At 38.5% G+C, this 22,956-nt stretch overlaps 3 protein-coding genes across 3 annotated transcripts; all 3 read left to right on the plus strand.

Moving 5' to 3' along the window:
* The first annotated feature begins 4,033 nt into the window (after positions 1–4,033).
* Positions 4,034–6,287, plus strand: LOC146611043 (cytosolic sulfotransferase 3-like). The gene is made up of 7 exons (XM_085345515.1): positions 4,034–4,330; positions 4,656–4,784; positions 5,079–5,179; positions 5,261–5,387; positions 5,484–5,581; positions 5,858–6,032; positions 6,151–6,287. The coding sequence occupies exons 1-7, from the start codon at positions 4,192–4,194 to the stop codon at positions 6,261–6,263; spliced, it is 882 nt and encodes a 293-aa protein (XP_085201641.1). The 5' UTR covers positions 4,034–4,191; the 3' UTR covers positions 6,264–6,287.
* A 4,013-nt stretch (positions 6,288–10,300) lies between these two features.
* Positions 10,301–13,304, plus strand: LOC146611044 (cytosolic sulfotransferase 3-like). Its single transcript, XM_085343865.1, has 7 exons — positions 10,301–10,442; positions 10,692–10,820; positions 11,222–11,322; positions 11,408–11,534; positions 11,626–11,723; positions 12,898–13,072; positions 13,180–13,304. The coding sequence occupies exons 1-7, from the start codon at positions 10,304–10,306 to the stop codon at positions 13,302–13,304; spliced, it is 894 nt and encodes a 297-aa protein (XP_085199991.1). The 5' UTR covers positions 10,301–10,303.
* A 4,469-nt stretch (positions 13,305–17,773) lies between these two features.
* On the plus strand, positions 17,774–22,631 carry LOC146611045 (cytosolic sulfotransferase 3-like). The gene is made up of 8 exons (XM_085343862.1): positions 17,774–17,800; positions 18,690–18,828; positions 19,064–19,192; positions 19,546–19,646; positions 19,731–19,857; positions 19,949–20,046; positions 21,372–21,546; positions 21,916–22,631. The coding sequence occupies exons 1-8, from the start codon at positions 17,798–17,800 to the stop codon at positions 22,026–22,028; spliced, it is 885 nt and encodes a 294-aa protein (XP_085199988.1). The 5' UTR covers positions 17,774–17,797; the 3' UTR covers positions 22,029–22,631.
* Positions 22,632–22,956: the final 325 nt, after the last annotated feature.

Genomic DNA, 22,956 nt, shown 5'->3' on the forward strand with positions numbered 1-22,956 from the left:
AAACTGTAGGCACAATTCACTGCGCAACACTCAATTACCAAATTTCCAACACACTCCTAGCAAAAGTATACACATGTATGGCTATCATTAACACTAATTTGCCAACTGTCTGGCACACTGTCACATGTGAAAACTTCTTTAGATAATTAGTTCACTTTGCAATCAGCCTAAGCACTATAATACAGGTAAGCTGTGGGTGCGGAGTACAATGGAGGGAGCAGAAAGTGTGAGAAGTAGAAGTGTTCATGCGTTCAAAGTGAAAATAGGACACTGCATTGTCTTTTGCATTGCGGGCCACATAGACCACCTACAAAAAGAGGAAACGCTGAATTATACTCTGTGGGTTTCATAAATCCCATGTCTCTATGACTACAGGTATGTGTGCTTTTACCCTGCAGCGCTGCTCCCAGAAGGACTTTGGTACAAACTGGACTGGTAGATGAGTTTTACAGTTTTTTCTGAATGCTTAAACCCTAACTGTGATTCCTGTAGCACAATTCCTAAAACTATTCAGACTTATAGCAAAACCACTCACTGAGTTTGCAAAACTAAAAGCACAAAAACTGCTTTGCACTCAGTTTGCAATTTTGTAACACACACTTTGCAAAACTGTAGGCACAATTCACTGCACAACACTCAATTATCAAATTTCCAACACACTCCTAGCAAAAGTATACACATGTATGGCTATCATTAACACTAATTTGCCAACTGTCTGGCACACTTTCACATGTGAAAACTTTTTTAGATAATTCGTTCACTTTGCAATCAGCCTAAGCACTATAATACAGGTAAGCTGTGTGTGCGGAGTACAATGGAGGGAGCAGAAAGAGTGAGAAGTAGAGGAGGCCGAGGAAGAGGACGTGGAGGTGAAGAAGTAGGATGAAGAGGACGACAAGGACAAGGAGGAGCAAGAGGAAGACGAGGAGGGGGGAGAGGAAGATGAGGAGGGGGGATAGGAAGGGTAGGAAGAGTAAGAAATAGAATTGCTGATGACATCAGAGCTACAATAGTGGACCATGTAATCAACCGTGGAATGACCCTGAGGGTAGCTGGCCAACGGGTTCAGCCTAACTCGAGCCGCTACACTGTAGCAAGTACCATAAGGACATCTTGAAATGAGAATCGGTTAGTACAGTCACTTCGCACAAAGATTTGTAGCACTGCCATATGCCAATGAGAAACACACCAATACCATTGATGTAAAAATACTGAAATTGTTACTTTACAGAATTGCTAGATGACCAGATGCTGGGGGCAGAGGAAGCATGTTCACTGCAGACCAAGTAACCCATATAGTCATTATGGCGATTGCAAATAATCCTATACTTGGAAATAAACACTTGTGTTTGTTTTGATGTGTTTGAATAAACACCAGTACTTGAAGTTTGGATCCCTCTATGCTTATGGATCTATGACAGAAGTATGAGCTCAAACTGACATAGCCTACCTTGTGCACAGAGAAAGCAAAAGCCAGATGTGTTTTGTATTCATACCATCAGTGTGCAGTTGGCGCATTGTGTGCTTAGTAGATGATGGCTTGTGTGTACTGTTTGATACGGAAACACCATTTTTACGAAGGTGTGAAGAGTTAATCTGGCTGTGTTTGCTTTTGCAAGAGAACTACAATGTTTTGATGATTGGTTGACAGGTTTTCTTATTTGTGTGAAGAGTTTTGCAAAATTAGCCAATAGTTACAATAAATGTGCTTAAGCAATCAGAAAAAACTGTAATCAAATATTGCCTTCCTCCCTCACTACCATCACTGCCCTCTGCTCCAATCCAAGCAAGGCTCATTTGAGCAGCTTTTAGAACGGCTGGGAAATTGTCATACATGTTGGCTGGTGCAAATTTCCTCAGTGTCAACGAGGAGTGAGGTAATAAACACGCAGCGCAGTTGTTGTCATAAAAGGCTCATTTCCATGGTGGCTATTCCCTACCAAGCTTTACCACTTCAGTGCCTCACTACTGAGTGGGGTCAGGTGCAAAGGGTGGCACCTACAGCAGGAGAGAAAGAGGGCAAACCAAACTGCGATTTAACAGAAGATTTAGTGTCATTGTGTTTGTGTTTTTGATTGAAAGCGGGTGGGACAAAAGCTGGAAATGAAACATAATAGCCTTCATATTGATAATTCACCTCTGCTGTTGTGAAAGTTTTTACTGCTGGAACTGTGCCTGTGCTTTTTCTCAGAAGCAGTCGGTGCTTTGACTAATCATTAATCAGTACCATACGGGCTGTTGATGTGTTACTGTTGATATGAGTTCCTTTTAAACCAAGTTTATGCTAAATGATTGACATCTAGTTAGATAAGAAACTTTTTAATCCTATTACAGTTTTTTCTGATTGCTTAAGCACATTTTTTGTAACCATTGGCTAATTTTGCAAAACTCTTCACACAAATAAGAAAACCTGTCACCCAATAATCAAAACATTGTAGTTCTCTTGCAAAAGCAAACACAGCTAGATTAACTCTTCACACCTTCGTAAAAATGGTGTTTCCGTATCAAACAGTACACACAAGCCATCATCTCCTAAGCACACAATGCGCCAACTGCACACTGATGGTATGAATACAAAACACATCTGGCTTTTGCTTTCTCTGTGCACAAGGTAGGCTATGTCAGTTTGAGCTCATACTTCTGTCATAGATCCATAAGCATAGAGGGATCCAAACTTCAAGTACTGGTGTACTTGAAACACATCAAAACAAACACAAGTGTTTATTTCCAAGTATAGGATTATTTGCAATCGCCATAATGACTATATGGGTTACTTGGTCTGCAGTGAACATGCTTCCTCTGCCCCCAGCATCTGGTCATCTAGCAATTCTGTAAAGTAACAATTTCAGTATTTTTACATCAATGGTATTGGTGTGTTTCTCATTGGCATATGGCAGTGCTACAAATCTTTGTGCGAAGTGACTGTACTAACCGATTCTCATTTCAAGATGTCCTTATGGTACTTGCTACAGTGTAGCGGCTCAAGTTAGGCTGGACCCGTTGGCCAGCTACCCTCAGGGTCATTCCACGGTTGATTACATGGTCCACTATTGTAGCTCTGATGTCATCAGCAATTCTATTTCTTACTCTTCCTACCCTTCCTCTCCCCCCTCCTCCTCTTCCTCTCCCCCCTCCTCGTCTTCCTCTTGCTCCTCCTTGTCCTTGTCGTCCTCTTCATCCTACTTCTTCACCTCCACGTCCTCTTCCTCGGCCTCCTCTACTTCTCACTCTTTCTGCTCCCTCCATTGTACTCCGCACACACAGCTTACCTGTATTATAGTGCTTAGGCTGATTGCAAAATGAACTAATTATCTAAGAAAGTTTTGACATGTGAAAGTGTGCCAGACAGTTGGCAAATTAGTGTTAATGATAGCCATACATGTGTATACTTTTGCTAGGAGTGTGTTGGAAATTTGGTAATTGAGTGTTGTGCAGTGAATTGTGCCTACAGTTTTGCAAAGTGTGTGTTACAAAATTGCAAACTGAGTGCAAAGCAGTTTTTGTGCTTTTAGTTTTGCAAACTCAGTGAGTGGTTTTGCTATAAGTCTGAATAGTTTTAGAGATTGTGCTACAGGAATCACAGTTAGGGTTTAAGCATTCAGAAAAAACTGTAATAAGACCTACCTTGGCACTTGTGCAGGTGGAGCCAAAGGGAAGACATGCTTCACCATATTTTCTAGTCTTTGGCTTAGAATGAACTTTGCTTGGAAACATATTCAGCGATGCTTCATCTCCTGCTTTGCGTTAGTGTGGGAGCCCCGTCAAAAACCTTTCATGCTATGCTAGCAGTGTCCAAACAATCTTTTTTTTTCCCTTTTCATACCATGCCCAGGGGGCGGGCCCCACACCTTGGGAAGCTCTACTTTGAGGTATTGGACACCGATGGTAAACTGCCATCAGACCCTAAATCAGACCCTGTTATCTGTTGTTATCAATATTTTTTTTTAATTATTTCTTGGTGAGTGGACATATTGGTTACACTTTGACTAATCATTAATCAGTAACACAACCTTCAGAAGCAAAGTGCACTGAGGGTGTAATTACTGAAGGATACTCATTTCTGATGTCAAGGAGGAGCAGAGAATAAAACAGTAAAGCAGACAAAAAAATTACATCATATGGGAGAAAGATACTCTAAAGTGTGGAATAAAAACTCAGGCAGTTATTCTAATAATAAAAAAAAGTCAAGAGATGGAGGTGCGACCTCGACCAGAACTGTTTGACTTCCATGGAGTTGGCATGATCACAGACTTTACAGAAAACTGGGACAACATACAGAACTTCAAAGCAAGACCAGATGATATTCTTATTGCTACGTACCCTAAAGCAGGTAAGGTTAATTTAACCTTAGTAGACAGAATTGTGCCAGCCTGGGTGAACATAAGAAAGTGAAGACATGTGAAAGTAAACTGATTTAAACTCAAATCAAAGCCTTGGAAATTATTTTAGACTCTCTTTATCTCTCTGTGTGTTTTATTGGCTTTAAAAAACCTTTGAGCTAAATGTTGTGCTGAAAGGCACTATATAAATAAAGCTTAAGGGCATGTACAAGGGTTGTGTGGAGCTAGTTACTATAGTATTTTTTTTAAATAAATAATTTCATGGATTGCTATATTTCCCACTGAACAGCATGGTTTTATCTCTTTCAACCTCAGGAACCACATGGGTCTCCTACATCCTAGATCTTCTGTATTTTGCGCACATGGGTCAAGACCGTCAGACTTCCATCCCTCTTCATGACAGAGTACCCTTCCTGGAGATATGCGAACCCCCTATGCCCAAAGGTCTCAGATCAGTTCTGATTGCAGAAATTTTTTGTGTGTCACATGTTGAAACAGCAGCTGCTAAAATGCAACCTCAGTGTGTTTCACATTCACTGTTGTCTAAACAGAGTGATATAATTTTTTTTTTGCTTGATATTTGGTTATTTTTCAAATCTATTTGGTTATTAGACACTCAAAATTGTTTGCAAACTCACTCGAAAGTGCCTTAAAATGTTGGCCTTTTAGCCATGTTGACCTCTGACATCTAGAAAAGTCCAACTTATTAGGGGCAAACCAATCATTCTTACCTTACAGGTACAGACTTGGCAGACAAACTTCCCACCACTCCTCGTCTCATTAAAACTCATCTACCAGTCCAGTTTGTACCAAAGTCCTTCTGGGAGCAGCGCTGCAGGGTAAAATGCATATATACCTGTAACCATAGAGACATGGGATTTATGAAACAGATTAGAACTTGTTGTTGTCTGGTTCTGCAGGTAGTCTACGTGGCCCGCAATGCAAAAGACAATGCAGTGTCCTACTTCCATTTTGAACGCATGGACAGTGGTATGCCAGAACCGGGGAAATGGAGCACCTTCCTGCAGAACTTCATGGAGGGGAAGAGTGAGTTCAGTTTAGTTTTACTGTAGAAAGAAGAGACATTGTTTTCATTTTATTTCTCATGTAAACACTCTGTTGTGTTTTGTTGTGTGTTTGTAGTGGTTTTTGGATCGTGGTATGACCATGTGAACGGCTGGTGTGAGAAGAAGCAGACTTATTCAAATTTTCACTACATGTTCTATGAAGATTTGATTGAGGTATCATGAGCTGTGCTAAAGAATGCCATTTACAACAAAGCTCATTACATTAAAAAGTGTCTTGAGTTTGTTAATAAACACGTTGCCCTTGCTGAAAGATTAAATAGCTTTTAGGAAATACTTAGCCTTCGTCTGGTGTTCTAGTCTGTGGGACTCGCTTTCTATGTTTACCAAAAGAAACATTATGCAGTTGTTATTTTAACTTCAAATTCTTTGCCTTTGTATCATTTTCTTTGAAGAACATATAAATGAAATATAAAATAACACTTCACACAGGACTGTGGACGAGAAATAGACCGACTGTGTTCCTTCCTTAGTTTGTCTCCATCACCTGAAGAGAAGGAAAGAGTCAAAGCCAGCGTGACTTTTGACAATATGAAACAAAATAAAATGACCAACTACTCCACCTTCGATTCAATGAACCAGACTATATCTCCTTTCATGAGAAAAGGTATAAATGTCTAAACCTAAAAGTTGTTTTGTTCCCCTCTGTGTTTGTTCTGAGAACTGTGTACTGCATTTATGAATAGGTTGATCAAATAACCTGATTATTTTCTCTGTTTCTTCAGGAAAAGTTGGTGACTGGAAGAACCACTTCACTGTGGCCCAGAATGAACAGTTTGATGAAGACTACAAGCAGAAAATGAAGAATCCTGATCTAAAGTTTCGTTATGAAATTTAGATCCCCAGCTGGGTGTGATGGAACTCTGCACTGATATGTGATTAAATAGTTAAGAAATAAGCCAAATTTGATATGAAATTTAAACAAACTAAATTTCAGGTAGGTGATAGAGAGCTGTGGCAGAGTTCACAACCCTGAGCTGTCCTGCAGAAATGATAAATTCGACAGAACAATTTCCAGAAACAGTACCAACTTATATATGATAGCTTCCATTCTTTAAAAAATGATGGTCAGGTATGATTTGTCTGACACCATGTGTTATCGTATATGGATATTATACTTTTGGCTTTTCTGCACCTTCATTCTGCTCAGTAACATGTTTTAAACTTTGTTAAATAATGGCAACTTTGTGGTATGCTGTAAAGTTAACCCATTATCCTCATATCAGCACACCTTTTTAAAACCACTTTCTGTTTAAAGGCGATTCATAGTTTTATTCTTACAAGAACCAACTAAACTCAAATAGGAGAAATTAAAAAGGCAAACAACAAACAAAAGTCTAGGTGTTCAGGGAATGATGTAAAAATTCGTTAGGGCACTAATACTCATGAAAAGGGTCAGTTTTACATATACATTGGAAGGACCTTTACTTTCCCTCAGCATTAGGGAGTATTTTAACATCTAATAACTCTTTCTTTAACCTCAAAACATTGATTCAATTCAACTGGACACAGTGGTTTTATCACTGAAGAATATTTAGTGAAAACTTCATTTTAAATTTTAGAAAGAAAGCTATATTTGTATTTAGATTATTGAATCCATTGAAATTGCAGTTTCTAAAAGATTTATAATTTTTTTTATTTGTAATTAAAAATATTTTTGCAATAAGGTTTTGTTGAGAGTGTAATACTTTTTTTATGAAATCCATTTTTTTGATTTGAAGAATACTTTTTAATGTCAACAAGACTTTTAAAGAGAAATAGACCAATGGGTATCCTTCCTTTTGGGGAAGGAAAATGTCAGAACCAGTATACAAATTAAAATAAAATGACAGTTCATGTGATGAACCACAAGGTGTTACAAGGTGTATATGACTCTGGTTTCACGTGGCCTATCAACACAATTTAAAAACTGGTATATATCACCTTGTTGCTTTGTCATCTTGAAGTGGTCATGTGATTGGCTTACCACGACTACTATGGCTGTATCCCAATTCAGGGTCTGCAGCCTTAAAGTACGCAGCCTTAACGGTCCACAAGGCCCGCATACTCAAAGACCGCTAAGGCTGGAACTGCGGGGCTTGTAGGCTTATGAAATGGGACGGTCTAGCCTACGTCGCGCTGCCCAGGTTGCCTAGCAACCATGATACTATCCGCTGGAAAAGTTTCATACAGCATTGTTTTTCACGAATGAAGGCGAAAATATTTTATTTGTTTTTACATGAGCGCTGTGTGATTTGATAAGTATCTGAGGCTGAGACCACGGGACAATAAAAACATAATTGCTGGGCCTTATTTCTGTACTGAACAGTCATTTTAAGATTAAATAAGTAAATAACAATTAGCTCATGTTGTTCATGAGACTACAGTCATCTTACTTTGGTAATGTAAATATAATATGGCCAATATTATAGTTATATTAATCATTACTAGTCATTACGGCAGTGTGCTTGAACTCTGTGTCATTCAATGAGCATCAATAAAGATTCAAGTTGCAGTTATTTATATTTCTTATCACCTTAAATCTTCACTCAAAGACAAGTATCTTTGACAGTGTATATATAGATATATCATATATATGAGACAAATATTGTTCTTTCAGTATGTTGGCATTACTAAATTTGGCTCAATGCTTACATATAAGTATAAAAAGAAAATGTACAAGCTGTGATAACTGTTTCTGATAAAATGAAGAGTAGACTGATATATTAAATATTCCTTTATTGGGTGAGAAAATCAGACCATGTCATAACTGCTTTCAGTCATACAGAATAGATATCAGAGCCTTAAACAGGCTGACTTCTGCTAAATGGGTCAAACTGGGCAGAAAGTATACAAACACATAACATCCTTATAGAATATAATGTAACACTATAGATCAACTTACCTCAGAATATATAAAGCACATAAACAATTACAGCAATATGATGCAACAAACACAGCAGTGCTACTAATCCAAAATACTCAAAGCTTCATAGAACTGAAACAAACAGGGGCATTTATTTTTAGCTCCATTCTGCTGCTGATACATACTTTAGGTTTCTGAATATTAAACTTGTTGCTGCCTTTCATAGTGTGTAACTTGAAGGCCCTGAGTACTTACTCCCACACTGAAAACACTGGAATTATAAAATTATTTTAACATCACCTAATAAGACTGATTCAGGACAGACAATTAGTTATTTTAAACTTTTCTAGCAGTCCTTCACAAACAGGGAACAGTCTGTCTATTCTCTCCATCTGTCAGCTGCTGCTGGCTCTTCCTCCTCCTCTTCCTCACACACTGCTGAGTTTGTCCTGGTGGATCATCAGGGGTTGCAAAGCCTCACAGATGATGTAATGCAGTGGGTCCTCACTGTCCTCACTCTGGACACTTGCAGTTGTCACACATGGAAATCAAATGTGTGATAAGCTGCAGGATTCAAACTCAAGTGTGACTTATAAACACATGTTCGTACTTTTATTACACAATCAGAGAGAAAGAAAAGGAGAGAGAGTGCAGGACAGACAGACAGGTGACAGTCTCAGGTGTATACACTGCTACAAACAGGAGGATTTAGTGTTTGTGTTATTACGAGTGCTAAACAAGAGTTCCCAGATGGTACAGTGGACACATGTGTGACTCCTGTGATTAAAGCATCTTTCTTTCAGCTTAACGAGTGAACCGTCAGCTCGTTCAAACACACGTTAAAGTCCGTTTGGCTCGACACCACCGAACAGAGGCAGCAATATAACATAGCTAACATTAACAGTCCAGTGAATCCTGCTTGTGCCGTGATATTCAGGACTGCAAACCGAGCAGCATCACTGACTTTCAGCTTGTTGTGTTTGTGGATATATGACTGACTTTAATTATCCATAAAATCATCACATTCTCTGTAAGATTAAAATCATGTATGTCAGTTGGTAGGAGTGATCCTAGAAGGTAAGTAAGCTTCATAATCTTGTGTTACCAACAATCTAATGTGTTTTTACTTTACAAAAATTTGTAAAGGAATTAAACATGTTCTGTTTAAAATACATTCAGTAAATGTTACTGTGTGTCTGAATCAGAGTGATGGAGGTGAAATGTTGTAATTTTGGTGTTTACAGAGTCTACCAATGCTGCAGTGCACATGTCGTAATTAGTCATCCTTTTCGTACTGGCAGCTGACTGTTTTTGCACTTACTTGAATGAAGCAATTCAAATGAACTTTGAACTACATTTCTAAAAATTTACATCAAAGTCAGCTTTATTGTCAAAAACCATATGCACAGGTCATACACAGGAATTTGAAGTTTCAATGCTCCCACAGCCCTCGGTGTACACTAAAACAATATAAAGATTAAAATAAGTCTTATGTACGACACAATACAATACAAAACAGTGTCCAGCACAGTCAGAGTGCTTGTGGGCGAGAGTTTGTGTGCAAGTGGGGTGGGGGAGTCAGTGAGGGGCGATGGTGGAGGTTGAGAGTTTTGTATGTCCTGGGGGTGGGCAGGGTTAAGAGGGGAGAGGTGGATGCAGGTCTGTAGTTCTGTGTGTGTCAGACTGGAGAGGGACAGAGCAGGGAGAGAATTCAGCATCCTGACAGTCTGACTGATTAGGTGTGCAGACCAGCAACACTGCAATGCCAAACAAAAAGGACAAGATGAGCCCCAACAGATGTCATGATATGTATATCAATTCTTTAGACCTGTGAGGAAAAGAACCACCGGTCAACCTGCCTTAAACCCTGACAACAGGACAGCAGGTGTGACCAAAAGAGGGCGTCCCTATAAAATCTATCCCTACAAACTGAATCACAGCCATCAACCATCATGAAACATCCAGTTTGCAATTTCATCGTTTTTTAGGACTGGAGAAAACATGAAAGACTTTTAAAATAATCAGTCTTACAGATGGAGGTGCCACGTCGACCAGAAATGTTTGACTTCCATGGAGTCTCCATGCTCAACGTCATCACTGACAACTGGGACAACATACAGAACTTCAAAGCAAGACCAGATGATATTCTTATCTCTACGTACCCTAAAGCAGGTACTGATGTGGTGTGTGCAAGAGTGTGGAGCTTATCTAATTATAAAATAACTTTTTTTGTTAAAAAATAATTTTAATGTTGGTGTCTGAGTTCATAGGATTCCCACTAAACACTATGCATCCACGAGTTCAGTGTTGACCTGAAAAATACTAAAATGATGCTGAGTGTCTTAATTTGGGTTATGGAGCTTATATCTTCATAGTTTGGTATCCCACTGAACAATATGCATCTATCTGTTTCAACCTCAGGAACCACATGGATCTCTTACATCATAGATCTTCTGTATTTTGAGAACATGGATCCAGATCATCAGACATCCATCCCTCTTCATGAAAGAGTGCCCTTCCTGGAGATTTCTGTACCTTCTCAACCTTTAGGTTGAATCTTGTGACCACCTTCAATTAGCCATATTTGTATTAAGTCAGAACCAAAAGTTAGTTTCACTTTGGTGTACTTGTACATTAAGGTATCATTAGAACTGTTCAGACAGAAAAATATTCCAAAAATGTTTGAAATAGGTTCAGTCTTTTTGTCTGACATCTGTTTTGCTTGCATGCCATCATTTTGTGACACGTTTTGTCAGAGTTAGTTATAATATAATGTAGTATAAGGTAGTATAGTATAATGTGTAGTAATTAATGTTGTTGATCTATGCTATAATAAAAAAGCCAATCATTGCATTTTAACAGTTACAAGTTACTCCTTCTTATCATTTAGGGAAAGACTTGGCAGACAAGCTTGATTGCAAATGATTCCTTCTTATCTCTACCTTACTCAGGTACCGATTTAGCAGACAAGCTTCCCACCACTCCTCGTCTCATTAAAACTCATCTACCAGTCCAGTTTGTACCAAAGTCCTTCTGGGAGCAGCGCTGCAGGGTAAAAATCATGCAAACCTGTAGAAATAGAGACATGGGATTTATGAAACCCACAGAGCATAATTTAGTTTTGCCTCTTTCTGTAGGTGGTTTATATGGCCCGCAATGCAAAAGACAATGCAGTGTCCTATTTCCACTTTAACTGCATGAACAGTGCCCTGCCAGAACCAGGAGACTGGAGCACATTTCTGCAGGACTTCATGGAGGGAAAGAGTGAGTTCTGTTTAGTTTCAGTGTAAAGGAAAAATAATATCATTATATTTCCCATGTTAACGTTCCTTTGTGTGTTGTTCTGTGTCTGCAGGGGTTTATGGATCGTGGTATGACCATGTGAACGGCTGGTGGGAGAAGAAGCAAACTTATTCAGATTTTCACTACATGTTCTATGAAGATTTGATTGAGGTACAGCACCGAGTTTGGCTAACGTGTGCCGACTGACAGTTATGTCATCTGCATCAACCACATTTTCACTCTTCATAGCAGTTCTTGCTTCCTCCTCACTAATCCTCTGAACTTCCTGATTCACTACCTGTTTTCCATCTGTCCGCTACCTCTCATATTCTTCGTTCATCAACTCCTCGGAGAACTCCTTACACTTTTCCACACACAATCTTTATTTGTTAGTACAGTTCCATCTCGATACCGATACTTAATCATCCTCACCTGCTACACATCCTTTCCAGCAAGATCCTTCTAGCAAGCAGGTGAGTGTTCCAGCTCCAGTAAGTCCTTTTACAGGTTACAGGTATTGATGGGACTGAAGGCAGGACAGAAATCCTCAAAGTCCCAGACAGAGCATAGAATAGGAATCCAGATGAGGAATGAAGTGGCTACAGCAGAGAGAACACAATATTGATTCATAGGAAACTAAGTGCAGAATTCTAACAATGAAAGTCTGATTACCATCACTGAGGTGAAGATGACCTGGTGGTGTTCTGCTGCCCACCCAGATATCAAATACAGTGGAGGAAGAAAGGAAGAAATGTCAAAGAAATGTAGTGCTCATTATCTGTTTCTGATACATAAACTTCAAATAAAGAGGACATTATTTTATCACAACACATGCACACATGCATAACGGTGCAAAATAGCCAGTTAATGAAATTTGCCTCTTTGGTAATGGTGCATTTTTTTCAGTTTTTGGCCTGAGGTAATAGCCTGTGGCTCTGTGGACTGTGATTGATCAATGGTTTGTAGTAAACCTTGTAGATGTAGTATCAGTTAAACATTAACCAGCTACAAGTGAGCATTTATTCATTGCCATCATTACTAATAATTAAGAAAAAAAAGATCAAATTTGACATCTTCAATTTGAAAATTCATAGAAAATAAAGAAACTCATAAATGAAATCTGTGTTTTTTTGTTAATCTCGAAGGTTTAAAATTTTAAGATGCATAAAAAAAAAATCAAAATCAAAATTGTCACATATTGAAAGAGAAGTCTGTAAAATCCTAATATCTCCCAAGGAGAGATTCTTACACCAAATTTACTACAGACCAAAAGAAGAAAAATTAATAAAATTTAGAGATGAAACATCTCTTTTAAACTCATTCATATTTTCATTTATGTGAACAGGACTATGAAAAAGAAATAGACCGACTGTGTTCCTTCCTTGGTTTGTCTCCATCAGCTGAAGAGAAGGAAAGAATCAGAGCCAGTGTGACATTTGACAGCATGAAGCAAAACAAGATGACCAACTATTCCACAGCTCGCAAGCTGAACCACGAGGTTTCTCCTTTTATGAGAAAAGGTACAACTGCCTGCTGGGAAATTTTAGTTTTTTCTCAGTATAGGCACCAATATATGTTCAGTTTATTATTAGGATAATCAAATACTTTGAATGTTCTCCTTCTCCAGGAAAAGTTGGTGACTGGAAGAACCACTTCACTGTGGCTCAGAATGAGCAGTTTGATGAAGACTACAAGAAGAAGATGAAGAATCCTGATTTGAAGTTTCGCTGTGAAATTCAAAGAGGGGGCTAGAGCTGAGAAGTGATATGCAATTAAATAGTTAAGAATAAATCAAATATTAAGCCTGAACAACTGAATTCTCTTACATTGTGGTGCTGTTGGCTATCTACAGTGGGGCAAAAAAGTATTTAGTCAGCCACTGATTGTGCAAGTTCCCCCACCTAAAATGATGACAGAGGTCAGTAATTTGCACCAGAGGTACACTTCAACTGTGAGACACAGAATGTGAAAAAAAAAAATCCATGAATCCACATGGTAGGATTTGTAAAGAATTTATTCGTAAATCAGGGTGGAAAATAAGTATTTGGTCAATAACAAAAATACAACTCAATACTTTGTAACATAACCTTTGTTGGCAATAACAGAGGTCAAACGTTCACTATAGGTCTTTACCAGGTTTGCACACACAGTAGCTGGTATTTTGGCCCATTCCTCCATGCAGATCTTCTCGAGAGCAGTGATGTTTTGGGGCTGTCGCCGAGCAACACGGACTTTCAACTCTCGCCACAGATTTTCTATGGGGTTGAGGTCTGGAGACTGGCTAGGCCACTCCAGGACTTTCAAATGCTTCTTACGGAGCCACTCCTTTGTTGCCCGGGCGGTGTGTTTTGGATCATTGTCATGTTGGAAGACCCAGCCTCGTTTCATCTTCAAAGTTCTCACTGATGGAAGGAGGTTTTGGCTCAAAATCTCACGATACATGGCCCCATTCATTATGTCCTTAACACGGATCAGTCGTCCTGTCCCCTTGGCAGAAAAACAGCCCCATAGCATGATGTTTCCACCCCCATGCTTCACAGTAGGTATGGTGTTCTTAGGATGCAACTCAGTATTCTTCTTCCTCCAAACACGACGAGTTGAGTTTATACCAAAAAGTTCTACTTTGGTTTCATCTGACCACATGACATTCACCCAATCCTCTGCTGTATCATCCATGTGCTCTCTGGCAAACTTCAGACGGGCCTGGACATGCACTGGCTTCAGCAGCGGAACACGTCTGGCACTGCAGGATTTGATTCCCTGCCGTTGTAGTGTGTTACTGATGGTGACCTTTGTTACTTTGGTCCCAGCTCTCTGCAGGTCATTCACCAGGTCCCCCCGTGTGGTTCTGGGATCTTTGCTCACCATTCACCATTCTCATGATCATTTTGACCCCACGGGTTATTCATAGACTTGACAAAGGCATTTGACACTATAGATCATGATATATTAATAAGAAAACTGGAACGTTATGGTGTCAGAGGGGTAGTTTTAAATTGGGTCCGGAGTTATTTAAGTGACAGAAAGCAGTTTGTGAAAATAAATGGTGGTTGCTCCTTATGTATGGACATTGCTTGTGGTGTACCCCAAGGGTCAGTTTTGGGTCCAAAATTCTTCAACTTGTACATTAACGACATCTGTAAAGTGTCCAAAGTATTAAAAATGGTTCTCTTTGCTGACGATACAAACATTTTTTGCTCTGGTGATGATCTGCAGAATTTATTGGAGGATATGACTAATGAAATAAGTAAAGTGAAGTTCTGGCTTGATAAAAACAAATTATCATTAAATTTGAATAAATCTAAACTGATGTTATTTGGAAATAGTAGTTTAAATACAAATGCAAAGATTCAAATAAATGGTGTTGATATTGAAAGAGTCAGTGAAAATAAATTTCTGGGGGTAATAATAGATGAAAAACTTAACTGGAGAGCTCACGTAAGATATATTCATTCCAAAGTATCACGAAGCATTGCAGTACTAAACAAGGCAAAACAGGTATTCGACAGAACATCACTTCATATTCTCTACTGTTCACTGGTTTCACCATACTTAAGCTATTGTGCAGAGGTCTGGGGCAATAACTATAAAACCACATTACATTCACTTTTTACTCTTCAAAAGAAAGCAATTCGAATCATCCACAATGCAGGTTATAGGGAACATACAAACTCACTATTTTTGCAGTCTGAAATATTGAAAATTGACGATATAGTGAAATTCCAAACAGCACAAATTCTATTCAAAGCAAAAAATAAAGAACTGCCAGGTAATATTCAGAGTATGTTTTTTTTTGAAAGAAGGAAGTTATAATTTAAGGGGTTTTTGTAACTTCAAAACAATGAAGGTACGTACTACAAGAAAAGGCTTTTGTGTTTCTGTTCAAGGAGTGAAACTATGGAACAAACTGAATATGGAATTAAAGCAATGTCCAAACATAAAACTGTTCAAAAAGAGTTATAAAAATATGATCTTCTCGATCTATAAAGAAAAGGAAAATATTTAAATTAAGTGAATGTCTCTATTTAAAAACAAACAAACAAAAAATTCATGATGTGATATTATAGTATATAGTATATCAGAAATCTGTTCACTATTTTTATTACAAATTATATCAGTAAGGAAGCTGACTAAATATTCACTGATAATTTATGGGACAGGGGTGGGATTAAATAAGTGTATACTTCTTCCCACTCCCTTTCAACATGTAAATTAATCAGAATGTTTTTTTGTATGTAATTTGTATAGTATATTTTTTTTCTCTCTTATTTCTTTTCTAAATGTACTTGTATATTGTTCACATGTTGAAATAAATTACCAATCAATCAATCAGTCAATCTTGCGTGGAGCCCCAGATCGAGGGAGATTATCAGTGGTCTTGTATGTCTTCCATTTTCTGATGATTGCTCCCACAGTTGATTTTTTTACACCAAGCTGCTTGCCTATTGTAGATTCACTCTTCCCAGTCTGGTGCAGGTCTACAATGCTTTTCCTGGTGTCCTTCGAAAGCTCTTTGGTCTTGGCCATGGCGGAGTTTGGAGTCTGACTGTTTGAGGCTGTGGACAGGTGTCTTTTAAACAGATGATGAGTTCAAACAGGTGCCATTCATACAGGTAACGAGTGGGGGACAGAAAAGCTTCTTACAGAAGACGTTACAGGTCTGTGAGAGCCAGAGATTTTCCATGTTTGAGGTGACCAAATACTTATTTTCCACCCTAATTTACGAATAAATTCTTTACAAATCCTACCATGTGAATTCATGGATTTTTTTTTCACATTCTGTCTCTCACAGTTGAAGTGTACCTCTGGTGCAAATTACTGACCTCTGTCATCATTTTAAGTGGGGAAACTTGCACAATCGGTGGCTGACTAAATACTTTTTTGCCCCACTGTATCAGCTTAACCTCCCAGGACCTGGCATCCACATTTGTGGACATCACATTTCGGGTTGTGGAGACCAAACTACTAAATTTTGCTCTACAAAGGGCCTGATATCTACTAATGAGGACATTATACTGCCACTGTTCTATTGAAATTTAAAATGAATGTCCTCTTTTGAGGATCCCATTTTTCTCAAAAACAAAAATCAGGTAAAAAAAAAAAAAATCAGCTAATCCTTTGTTTTTACATTCATCAGGTCCCAATCAGCCCAAATAGCAAAGAGAAATTAAAAATGCATGCCATGAAAGAGTTTGGGTCTTAGGAGGTTAAGAAAAAGGAGGATGAAGGAACATGTGTCATTTTTACTGAACATATTTAACTAACTGATTGTTAATGGTTAGTTTGTCTGACTTTATGCTACTGGGTTTGAAATTAAGAGACCCAGCTGGGCATGACGGTGGGAAGAAGCTGGAGTACCAGGAGCGAATCCACACAGGAACCAGAGTTCATTCTGTGTAATTTCCCAGCTTAAAAAACATTTATCCTCAACTTAAAAACTACACTACCTGAATAAACTAAACTTTGTTTATTTCTCAAATGAATATGTTCCAGTACTTAATAATTTGGCCACACATAAAGTGTAATGTGGGAATGTTGCCTATATAGAATCATAGGTCTGGTATAAATCAAGAAAGAGAAGCAGAAAACTTTTTACATTCACACAGTTATGGCAAGCAGCTCTCAGCTGTGTAGAGATAGTAGGCTGCTGTTGTATGTTGGATTTCATTTTTATTAAACACAGCCGTTTTAATTCTGTTAAAAGACTTGTGTTTTTATTCTTCTGTCATCGATGTGCAGGTTATTGCTGTGTTTACTCTTTTGTACAGCAAAACAATCAATCCAGCCTGCACCCTGTTCATTATTGATTTATTTATTTTGGTCGAGTTGAATGAACCTAGCTTATCTGACTTCATAGCACTGGATCAGTATAAATGCACACATTTCAGAAAATGGTGCGGTGTGTTCCAGTGAATAACAATGGTCTTTTGTTTGGAAGACAAAAAATGCTTACACGTGACTTTGAACAATATTCAACAGAATACACATGCCATGCTGTCTGATGTATATGTTTTAAATGTGCTGCATTTTTGCTTTTTCATTTGACATGTTAATGAACAGTAATAAAAATGTTATTTTTCTAACTTCTAACCTTATCCTTCTAAAGTTTGGTCCAAATATACTGAGCAAATACTGAACTCCTTCACTTTAGGTCTGAGTCATTGCTGAAATTAATGATTAAACCGTCGAGTCACGTGCCCTCTTCACAATTTCAGGATTACGTTAGTTGGTAGGAGTGATCCTAGATGGTAAGCAAGCTTTGTAATCATGTGTTACCAACATTAAATCTCTGCCTTTACTTTACAAAAATATTTTGTTTGCATTAAAATGTCCTTGTTTTAAATACTTAAACACTAAAATGTAACGAATGAAATAAATGTGTCTTATTCATTGTGGTTAGAGAACTCAGCTGGAGGGCAAATGTTGTAATTCTGGTGTTTCCTGATTCTACCAATGCTGGACTGCATCTTGTTTTTTATCATGTACTGTCAGCTGACTGTTTTTGCACTTACTTGAATGAACCTCTTTGTGACTAACATGACCGATATTCACAGAGCAATGTTAATATTATTCAGAGTTTTATTAAGCTAGTACAACAAACAAAAAAACAAGGTGAGCAACACAAAGCTCAGGCAGAATCCAGACAGACAAGGTCCAAACTGCAATCAGAAAGTGAATACTAAAAACATAAATGCTCTCATAAAAAAGAAAACACTACAGTTGCAAAGGTTAAACTGGCAAAGGTGATGATGGTAAGTTAGAGGTATAATTTCAGTAGGACTTATTAGTGGTGCAGGAACAAATCGTCTTCACTAAACCTGGAAACAACAACCAAACAAACAGCAGAGACAGCAACTCCAGAATGTTGAATTAATAGATTAATGCAGACCTTCATCAGATCTCTTATTAAAAGAAGAAACCAAATCAAGCACCTGGATTCTTCCATGACTTTAAATCACAGATGAGCTGCAACAGTGTGTGACCGAAAGAGTCCCGATGAAACTTCTAGTTTCAGCATAGTCATCAACTCTGGTTTTAAAAACCAGAGGTTGCAAAACATAAGTTACCGTGCAAGTAACAGAAGGATGGGGAAAACATGAAAGACAACTTCATTTTAAAAACAAGTAATTCTCACAGATGGAGGGGCTACATCGGCCAGAACTGTTTGACTTCCATGGAGTCTCCATGACCAACGCTTTCACTGACAACTGGGACAACGTACAGAACTTCAAAGCAAGACCAGATGATATTGTTATCGCTACGTACCCTAAAGCAGGTTTGTTAGTTAGTTAGTTACTTACTTAGGCTATAAAATTGTTAGTGCTTTTTAAATAACATTTTCCCATTTTAATGTTAACGTGCAAGTTAATAGGTTTCCGACTTTACAGTGTGCATTGGCTGAAAGACACTATAAGGATGCTATCTGACTGTGTTCATTTGGATTATGGGGCTTATATCATCATGTGCTGATATCACACCAAACAATATGCATTTATCTGTTTCGCACCCAGGAACCACATGGGTCTCTTACATCATAGATCTTCTTTATTTTGGGCACATGGGTCCAGCTCGTCAGACATCCATCCCTCTTCATGACAGAGTGCCCTTTCTGGAGCTCTACGTACCTTTTCTACCTTCAGGTTGAATCTTGTGACCACCTTCAATTAGCCATATTTGTATTAGACCAGATCCAAAAGCTCAATGTCCTAATTTCACTTTGGTACTTATTTGTCATTAGAACTGTTCAGTCAAAAGGAAATTCAAAAAACATTCTGAATCAGGTTACAAATAGTTACAACTACAAATACAGCCTTGTTCAATAGCTTTGTGATGGTTCTGGCAGTTTTATTGGTGTGTAAATCTGTTAAGTTAGTCATAGCACCTCAAAAACACAATGTTTGGGCAATTCATGTTGTTGATCTGTGGTCTATAAAGAAATCTATCTTTGCATGTTCTGTTGCAAACGGTTCCTTCTTATCTCTACCTTACTCAGGTACCGATTTGGCAGACAAACTTCCCACCACTCCTCGTCTCATTAAAACTCATCTTCCAGTCCAGTTTGTACCAAAGTCCTTCTGGGAGCAGCGCTGCAGGGTAAAAGCACACATACCTGTAGTCATAGAGACATGGGATTTATGAAACCCACAGAGTATAATTCAGCGTTTCCTCTTTTTGTAGGTGGTCTATGTGGCCCGCAATGCAAAAGACAATGCAGTGTCCTATTTTCACTTTGAACGCATGAACAGTGGCATGCCAGAACCAGGAGACTGGAGCACCTTCCTGCAGGACTTCATGGAGGGAAAGAGTGAGTTTAATTTATTTTTAGTGTTAAGGACAAAACATATTATCACATTTCCTGTATAAACATTCCTTTGTGTGTTGTTCTGTGTCTGCAGAGGTTTTTGGATCGTGGTATGACCATGTGAACGGCTGGTGGGAGAAGAAACAAACTCATTCAAATTTTCACTACATGTTCTATGAAGATTTGATTGAGGTACAGTAAGTTTGGCTAACATGTGTGCCATTTTTGACAGAGATCTTAATATTTAAAATTATCATATAACAAAGGATGTTAAATATGAGGCTGCAAGGCAGGAGGAAAATGTGAAAACCAGAAAGAGTATTCATGGATTTAGTAAAAGAGGACATATGTGTATGATAGAGGAGGATGCTAGGGATAGGGGAGATGATCCACTGTGTCATCCATTGCAAACAAAAAGTGGCACAAAGTCAGTCCCTGAAATAATTTGCATCTTGAACCTATTTCTCACACCTACTGACCGACTTACTGTCCTCATAAATGTTGTGCACCACCCTCACAAACTACTCCCCTGAATTCCTCATAGAGTACCACAGTTCCTCTCTTGTCTCCCACATATGCCCTCTCCACATCCACAAAGATACAGAGCAACTACTTTTGACCTTCTCTACACTCTCCAAGCAAACATTACATCTGTAGTGCTCTGTCTGCTGCTCTCACTGCTGCTCGTTGATCGCCACCTCTCTTCTTAATCTAGCTTCAGTCACTCTTTCCCATATGTTCATGCTATGGATCATTAACTTTATCCCTCTGTAGTTACCACAGCTCTGTACATCCCTTTGTTCTTGAAAACACATCTTCTCCATTTCTCAGGCAACTCTCATTCTCCAGGATGTTAAACAATTTGATTAAAAAGTCCACTCCTCTCTCTTGTAGACATCTCCATACCTCCACAGGTATGTCATCTGGACCACCTGCCTTTCCACTCTTCATCCACTTCATAGATGCACTACTTCTTCTGCATGTCCTGATTCACTATAAGTCCTCAATCCAATCTCCTTCCTCTCTTCTCCTCATTCATTAACTCTGCATATTCTCCTCACTTGTTAATACATTTCTGTCTCTATCCTTAACCGCCCGCCTAACCAATCGATAGGCGTTTATTGTTAACCCAGCCCCTGACCTGTTTGGTATGGAAATCTTAATTTTGAAAATCTGCATATTTGATCTGGCAAAGATTGGGTTATGTCTGAAAACTGTAGTTCGCTGAATTGTTTCTGATGCATAAACTGCAAAAAAAGAAAACCTCAGATCCGAGGTTTAATAATAATAAATAAAATACAAAGAATGGTCAAAGTCTGACGTCTTTAAATTGAAAAGTCACAGAGAATGAACAAAGACACAGACAACTAAAATGTGTTTTCACATGTCAATTTATGTTTTCCCTAGTGCTATGAATAAATAGCACTAGAGAGCAGAAGAAAAAAAAACATACATTCCATGTTGGAGTGAACTGTCCCTTCTAAACTTATTCATATTTTCAATATTGATGTTAACAGGACTATGAAAAAGAAATAGACCGACTGTGTTCCTTCCTTGGTTTGTCTCCTTCAGTTGAAGAGAAGGAAAGAGTCAGAGCCAGTGTGACGTTTGACAGCATGAAACAAAACAAGATGACCAACTATTCCACAGTTCCTGTGATGAACCAAGAGGTGTCTCCTTTCATGAGAAAAGGTACAACTGCCTGCTGGGCAACATTTGTTTCTCAGTATTTGCGCAGTCCAGTAGTGCTGATCAAATACACTTTTTCTTACACCCTGTCCCGTCTGGCAGCTTTTGTGATCAGAATTGTGATCTAAATGAACTGTGGTGCCAGCCCCAGCCCCAGCCACACACACACACACACACACACACACACACACACACACACACACACACACACACAGACCATTTACTCACTCACTTTCACCCACTAATGACACATGACACACACAAACACTTAATGTTGAAGGAGTGTTAGGTGGGTGTGTCGTGGAGCATGAGCGTACAGGACAAGTATGACTGTGGGACTGATCAAACACTCTGAATGTTCTCTTTCTCCAGGGAAAGTTGGTGACTGGAAGAACCACTTCACTGTGGCTCAGAATGAGCAGTTTGATGAAGACTACAAGAAGAAGATGAAGAATCCTGATCTAAAGTTTCGCTGTGAAATTTAGAGCCCTGGCTGAGCGTGATGGAGCTCTGAAGTTAACTAGTTGAGGATAAATCAAGTGTTGAGACAGATTAATTAGTATCCCTATTGTAGTATTAGTATTCCTATATTATAATGCTTATCCAGTTCAAGGTTGTGTGGCGACTCGAGCCCATCTCAGCTATCATAGGGTGAGGCAACAGTGCTAACCAACACACAACCATGGTGCCAAATAACGTATTAACTGAAATTAATTTGATTTTTTTATTTGATATGCTCCCATTTTGATTGTATTCAAAGAGATGCAAAAATGTCTGTTATTGTTATTATGTCTGTTATTGTTATTATCCTTGGATAGCATGCTGTTCAGTAGTGTGTTTACTGTTTTGTGCAACAAAATAACCAAAACTGTTTGCGATTTTTGCTGATAGCATTGAATTAACAGATTTAATCTGGTTTATCTGAATTTATACTACTGGGTCTGGCATTAAAAAGCCCAGCTAGGCATGATGGAGCATTGAACAGATGTGTGCATGTCCCAACAAATAAATAAAAATATATGTATGGATCATCAGAATTAACCACAATTTAACTGACATTCGTTTTGCTGTTTTTGCACTAACCATTCAGTAACAAATAAAGAATAAAAAGGTATATGGTAAATAGAGTTGTAAATATAGACACAACACACAGACCTGGTATGAATCAAGCAAAAGAAGTAGAAAAGAGTGCTTTGCATTGCGGGCCACGTAGACCAAGAGAGCTAGCATTCTCAGTCTTCTCATCTTCTTATTGTTATGTTGGGATGTTCAGAATAATTACATACAGCCTTTTAAAATATAATGAAAACCTCTCTTGCACTTCTTCAAAACAAGGCTGATGCTGAAACTTTTCAATGTGAACGGGACTGTGGCGAAAGAATAGGCGGACTGTGTTCCTTCCTTGATTTGTCT

This window comes from Diplotaxodon limnothrissa, linkage group LG20 (assembly GCF_057381915.1).
Source record: "Diplotaxodon limnothrissa isolate DT_005_m linkage group LG20, D_limnothrissa_male_GT1.1, whole genome shotgun sequence".
Taxonomy (NCBI): domain Eukaryota; kingdom Metazoa; phylum Chordata; class Actinopteri; order Cichliformes; family Cichlidae; genus Diplotaxodon; species Diplotaxodon limnothrissa.

Bases quoted from the DNA above. Each gene is read 5' to 3' on its own strand.
- LOC146611043 (XM_085345515.1), top strand. From the start codon at position 4,192: ATGGAGGTGCGACCTCGACCAGAACTGTTTGACTTCCATGGAGTTGGC. The intron at 5,180-5,260 runs GTAAAATGCATA...CTGGTTCTGCAG, and splicing joins TCTGGGAGCAGCGCTGCAGG to GTAGTCTACGTGGCCCGCAA. The intron at 6,033-6,150 runs GTATAAATGTCT...CTGTTTCTTCAG, and splicing joins ATCTCCTTTCATGAGAAAAG to GAAAAGTTGGTGACTGGAAG.
- LOC146611044 (XM_085343865.1), top strand. From the start codon at position 10,304: ATGGAGGTGCCACGTCGACCAGAAATGTTTGACTTCCATGGAGTCTCC. The intron at 10,821-11,221 runs GTTGAATCTTGT...TACCTTACTCAG, and splicing joins TGTACCTTCTCAACCTTTAG to GTACCGATTTAGCAGACAAG. The intron at 11,535-11,625 runs GTGAGTTCTGTT...CTGTGTCTGCAG, and splicing joins GGACTTCATGGAGGGAAAGA to GGGTTTATGGATCGTGGTAT.
- LOC146611045 (XM_085343862.1), top strand. The intron at 18,829-19,063 runs GTTTGTTAGTTA...TTTCGCACCCAG, and splicing joins CGCTACGTACCCTAAAGCAG to GAACCACATGGGTCTCTTAC. The intron at 20,047-21,371 runs GTACAGTAAGTT...TGATGTTAACAG, and splicing joins TCTATGAAGATTTGATTGAG to GACTATGAAAAAGAAATAGA.